This window comes from Alligator sinensis, unplaced genomic scaffold, assembly GCF_000455745.1.
Source record: "Alligator sinensis unplaced genomic scaffold, ASM45574v1 scaffold371_1, whole genome shotgun sequence".
Taxonomy (NCBI): Eukaryota; Metazoa; Chordata; order Crocodylia; family Alligatoridae; genus Alligator; species Alligator sinensis.
This window is the reverse complement of record NW_005842262.1, coordinates 1,656,848-1,662,284: the sequence shown is the minus strand read 5'-3', so window position 1 is coordinate 1,662,284 and position 5,437 is coordinate 1,656,848. Positions and strand designations below refer to the sequence as shown.

The 5,437-nt window shown below is 40.6% G+C and overlaps 1 protein-coding gene across 8 annotated transcripts in view; it reads left to right on the top strand.

Annotated features, from left to right (window-relative positions):
* The window catches only part of PTBP3 (polypyrimidine tract binding protein 3), a 108,563-nt gene extending 103,132 nt beyond the window's left edge, over positions 1-5,431 (top strand). For all 8 annotated transcript variants that reach the window (XM_025208984.1, XM_025208986.1, XM_025208983.1 and 5 more), the window contains 3 exons: positions 638-854; positions 3,891-3,968; positions 4,719-5,431. In XM_025208984.1, the coding sequence (XP_025064769.1) occupies positions 638-854; positions 3,891-3,968; positions 4,719-4,851 (428 nt within the window). In that variant the 3' untranslated portion in view covers positions 4,852-5,431. The remainder of the gene's footprint in view (positions 1-637; positions 855-3,890; positions 3,969-4,718) is intronic.
* The last annotated feature ends 6 nt before the right edge of the window (positions 5,432-5,437 follow it).

Genomic DNA, 5,437 nt, shown 5'->3' with positions numbered 1-5,437 from the left:
GGAATTCCGAATTGTGTCGGCAAAGTTGAGTTTGTTTGTAATAATACATTTTCTTTATTAAGATTTTTATTTGTTTTATGTACTGTTATGTGTAATTTATTATATTCAGTATATTTAATATGTTATGCAGTAGCCTGAGCGTAAAGTTATTTTACATGTAAACAGTGTGCTGCTTGCGCTAATGTGAGAAGAAATGCATGTTTTTGGTGATATTCAGAGGGAAAGTTTGTTTTGTTTGAAACTAGGAGTATTGTGCTAGAATTTTTTTAAGTGTTTTTTTCCTATTTAAATATAGACTAATATTCTAGTCATTAGAATCTTTGTAGGGTGGTACTTTTTAGAAAAATTACTTCATACTTTTATTAATTTTTATAGTTGATAGTTCATCCATTTATCTTGTGATGAGCGTCTAAATGCAAGTTATAACAATTGTGAACAACATTGTGAAGTCAGACCGAAGCTTACATAACAATATTGGTACTTGCATTTAGAGCCTCAACTTAAATAGTAAGTTATTAATGGCATTTCCACTGTTATCCTTTGGACAAATTTGAAACTAGTCATAGCACCTTCTGATGTTTTCTTTTTCTTGGTCTTTTCTCCTGTTCAAACTTTTATTGGTGCTGCTTGTATCTAGCCATGAGTCACTTGAATGGGCAGAGACTGTATGGAAAAGTGCTCCGTGCAACTCTTTCAAAGCATCAGACAGTTCAGCTTCCTCGTGAGGGACAAGAGGACCAAGGCCTGACGAAAGACTACAGCAGTAGTCCTTTGCATCGTTTCAAGAAGCCTGGCTCGAAGAACTTCCAAAACATCTTTCCTCCGTCTGCCACTCTGCATCTTTCCAACATTCCGTAAGTACAGCTCAGCTGGGACAGGACTACTGGATTTTAATTAAAAAGTTAGGTCTTTCAGATTTGTAGATTAGCACAAGATCTGAGTATTTTTTGCTTGCCTCCTTATTTGCTAAAAATAAGGAGGGATTTTTTGCCAGGTTTCCGAAAACAGTAAGAATGGGCTGCAGTGTCTTTTTGTTGCTGTTCTAATTATAGAATTTATATTGTCCAACTCCTGTGACCAATGATATCTCTTTGCTGGTAAAGAGGACAAATTCAGTTTTAAGGTGACTACAGTCTCAGTGTGCTAAGTAATGACTGTTTCTTTTTCTAAGTCTCCTTCATATCTAATCATTTTTTTCACATGTCAAATTACACGTGACAGTCTGTGTGGCAGGCTAAGCTCAATTATTAGACTTTTCCATATATACACATTAGTTGTTACATTATGTACATTATCACTTCCACATAACTGTGCATGTTCTTGAAAGAATTTATTTTCAATACTAAGGCCATGGTATAACAAGGAAGATGGACATCAGTTCTTTCTAACCAACTGTAACTAAGGCTGCTGACAGGTTAACTGACTGATAAGCCCAGTGATAACCTGATTAGCTTACCATATATTGTTTTGGATATTGTTTAGTACAGGGCTAGGTGCAGTCTGGTTAAAGGTACAGTAAAATCTGATCCACAAACCATGGGCTATGTGCATGGCAGGAGGCACTGTTGTGGGATCAGAAATCAGAACCATATAGGGCCCTGTTGTCAGTTCTGGCAGAGCCCAGGATCTGATCCAGCAGTTAGCAAACTGAGCACCCAGTGAGTCTGTGGCTTGGAGCACCGCTCAGCTGCTTGGTACTCAGCCTCAGGAGTGCACTGGAGCCCTACAAGGCTTCAGGGTGTTCCCAAGGCTGGAAGTGCTGGTCAGCTGAGGCACACTCTCAACCTTGAAAACACCCTGGAGCCTTGAAGGGCTCTGACACGCTGCTTAGGCTGGGAGTGCCAGTCAGTTGAGGTGAGAATGCCAACTTAAGGTGCAGTGAGAGCAGGCTACAAAGTTATTATGCCTACCTTGGGCACATCTACCTGAGATGCTTTACTGCACAGTAAAGTGTCACCTTCTACATGTGCCTGGGACTTGCTGCGCAGTAAATTAGACTAATGCACCATTTGCTAGTACCAGGAAATACAGGTGCTAGATTAATGGTGCATTAGCTACTGTGCAGTAGTGCACATGTAGATGCCAACCAAGAGCGATTTTTGTCCCAGGCAGCAGGGAACCTGCTGCTGCCTGGCTAAGCCCCAATGTGAGACATGGGGGCAGCAGGGGTGAAAGCTGTGACAGATGCAGGGGCAGCTATCTCCCTGCCACATGGGGATCAGGACCTGGTCTCATCCCCATGTGTCCAGGAAAGCTGTCCTGGTAGCCAGCACTTGCGTCGCAGCCTTGCAGAGATCTATTGCCACATGGCTGAGCAGGAGAGATGTCCTAGCATCTGGGACTGTTGTGTCCCAGCAATGTGGAGATCGGCTGTTGGGACAGCTCTCCTCTGCCCTGTGGAGACCAGTCCCTGTACCCCCTGTAAGCCCTGGGCTGGCACCCATAGGAGCCTGGAGCTCCTTCTGGCTGCAGCAGGGGAGTAGAGGAGGACAAGAGCAGCCCTGGAGTGAACTGCTCTATTTTGGCGTGTCCAGTTTAGTGCACACTTGCATTTCCCCTGGGACAAATAGCAGTGGCGCATAGTTGTGTGACTGCTATTTGTCCCCAGGGAATGCCCATGTGTATGTGCTCTGGTGTGCAGCAAGTTGCCCCAGGTGAGGTAGGGGAGGCTAGGACGCCAGTGCCTGGGGGCCTCCTGGGGCTCCAGTGGCAATGATCTGGCATCAGGGAGCCTGGCTGGCAGTTGGAGTGTGGCTCGTTAGCCAGGCTCCAGTTTCGATTTTGGGCAATGGTCTGCAGCACCACAAACTGCATGTGTGCCCTCATCTGTATGTGCCCTTTGGGAGCAAATTTGCTCCTGATGGGCACATGTTCATGGGCATGCAGGGGCAGTTTAATGCCCTTGAATTTTTTGCGAAGAAAATTCAGGCACACTGATTGCACATGTAGACATGCCCTTTTGATACAACCAAAATATTTAACATGGCCGTAGTTCTCAACCTCTTTTGTACTGGGAGCCATTTGTAAACATTGATGGACAGTCCTGACTCAATGCCCCTTTCCTGACCTGCTGTCCCCTGCCCCCATGCCCCAGCCCCCCAGTGTGTGAGGCAGGGGGTGGGGTGGGGGCTCCCAAACAGCCCCTTGCTGGCTGGAACTTTGCCAGCCTGCAAGGGAAAAGCCATAGTTTCCCATGTTTTTCTCATTTAAAGGAGAATCCATTTTTAAAAATGTGTTGATCCATTTTTAAAGTTTGTTCAAGACCCTTTTTGAGTTGCAACCCATGAATTGAGAAAAACTGTGCTAGAGTATCACAACCAGAAACTGTGCAGAAGAAAGATAAGGACATATACTAAGCAGCAATATTAATTGGTATGACAAAAAAACCCAAGTTGGTCACAGACAAGCTTCTTTAACTTTGCTTCTATGCTTATATGCTGTAATATCTTAAAGGGGAGAAAGCCATAAAAGAATATTATTTTAAAATAAGAACTTTAACAAAGCAAGAAAATTTGAAGAACTTTTTTTTTCTTTTGAATGTGTTTATTTAAAAATATACAAATTGAGTTAACTGTAGCCCCAAAGCAAAAGGAGTTACTTGAATCAGATGCTAGGGTCTTGAATAAACTTTCTTAATTCTGAATAAGAGAGCAGCTAAGGTGGGAGTACCTAAATTGTATAATGGAAACCTATAGAATATAGAATTTCTAAGCTTTATATAAGACTACTAAACAGTTGAAGCCAGATTTTGAGCAGATTTAATTTGGTCAAAGTAAAATTTAGCCTTTAAACTTTATTTGGGAAGGCTGAAATAGAAGTTGAGAAGAGCACAGTATGCATAAAGTCCATAACAGAATTATAATTACTTTTTTGATATTTTTTTAAATTAGACCTTCAGTTACTGTTGATGATCTGAAGAACCTCTTTGCAGGTACTGGATGTACTGTGAAAGCCTTCAAATTCTTCCAGTAAGTCCTCTCATTCTCAGTGTATTAAATTATTTAAATATAAAATTTCATAGGATCATTTATCCTGAAGGATAATAGATTGTTTTAGGAATAGAAGCTAATAGGTGAGGAAATTACAGGCACATGGCTTACATATCTCGTCACCCTTCAGGTGAGTTCTGGCAAGTTGTTAAACAGTGCAGGCTAACAGTATATAATATTTAGGACCAGAAAAGAAAAACGTAGTATCCAATTAGCATTGCATGGGAGTTTTAAAAGTGGGGAAATAATTGCTTAAACTGGAATTTGCTTGGGTTAGTTGGAATAATACCCACGTTCTTTAAAGAGGAAAAAGCAAACAAACTATGGGATGTATAAGGTCTCATTGGAAAAATGGTCTCTCTTAACAATATAATATCCTGTGGTGCTATTATGGGGCAGTTTGAGTACCGGGGCAATGGTAAGAATGACTTTTTATTCATGGCTAACACCTAAATGCTCCATGAAGGTCTTGCAGCTATGTACTGGTCCTGTTTAGCTTTTGAGGTGTGACAGGGTCATGGAACAAGGTGGGATGGTTGCAAACCATTGGCCTTCAAAAGGCATATCGTTCTGTTTGCTTCTGTTCCTGTTCTTGCAGGTGCAGCTTAAGTTCTAACTCTTATACATAATATTCAGCAGATGAGACTAACTGAAAAATTCTGGCAGAGATTTTGGGTAATGGTAATACATATTTGTAAAAATTAATTGCATCATTTTACTGAATTTCAGGAAAGATCGTAAAATGGCTCTCATCCAATTGGGCTCTGTGGAAGAAGCAATTCAGGCTCTCATTGAGCTTCATAATCACGACCTTGGAGAAAACCATCACCTCAGAGTTTCTTTCTCCAAATCTACAATCTGACATTTCTGTGAACTTTCCTTTTAAGACTGCACCACAGTTTCGGTAAAACCTTCAGACAGAGACTGAAGCAGCTACGACCAACTCTGCCTCTTAAGAAAGAAAAAAACAAAACTCGCGCTGAGTTTGATGATCATGTGTACTCGTACACATAGTAAAAAATTCAAGGGATGATCTTTTCCATTTTTTTTGCCAGTATGTGGTCAAATGTTTAATACTCCTCCATAAGCAGTTTCTTCTGTGGAATTAATCTTTAGCAACAATACTTACAGTAAAACTCCCTATTTTGAATTATATTTCAGGAGCATCCTTTTTGTTTTTGTTCCAAATCAGCCTTACACAACATTTCTTAAGGCTCTTTAAATTATACCAGGCCAAGATTGTTTCTAATGAAATGCTAAATCTACTATATGGGTTAAACACTAATATGAATGTGAACTAGCACTTGGGTTTCTTAGTGAAAAGTCAGCCTTTACAGTGAATGTTCATTGAAAAAAATATATATTATCAAATAATGGCCTTTATTTTGGCAGATCTGAATTAATTCTTTTTGTTAAATCAGCAACTTTTCACAGAGTTAAAATTATCA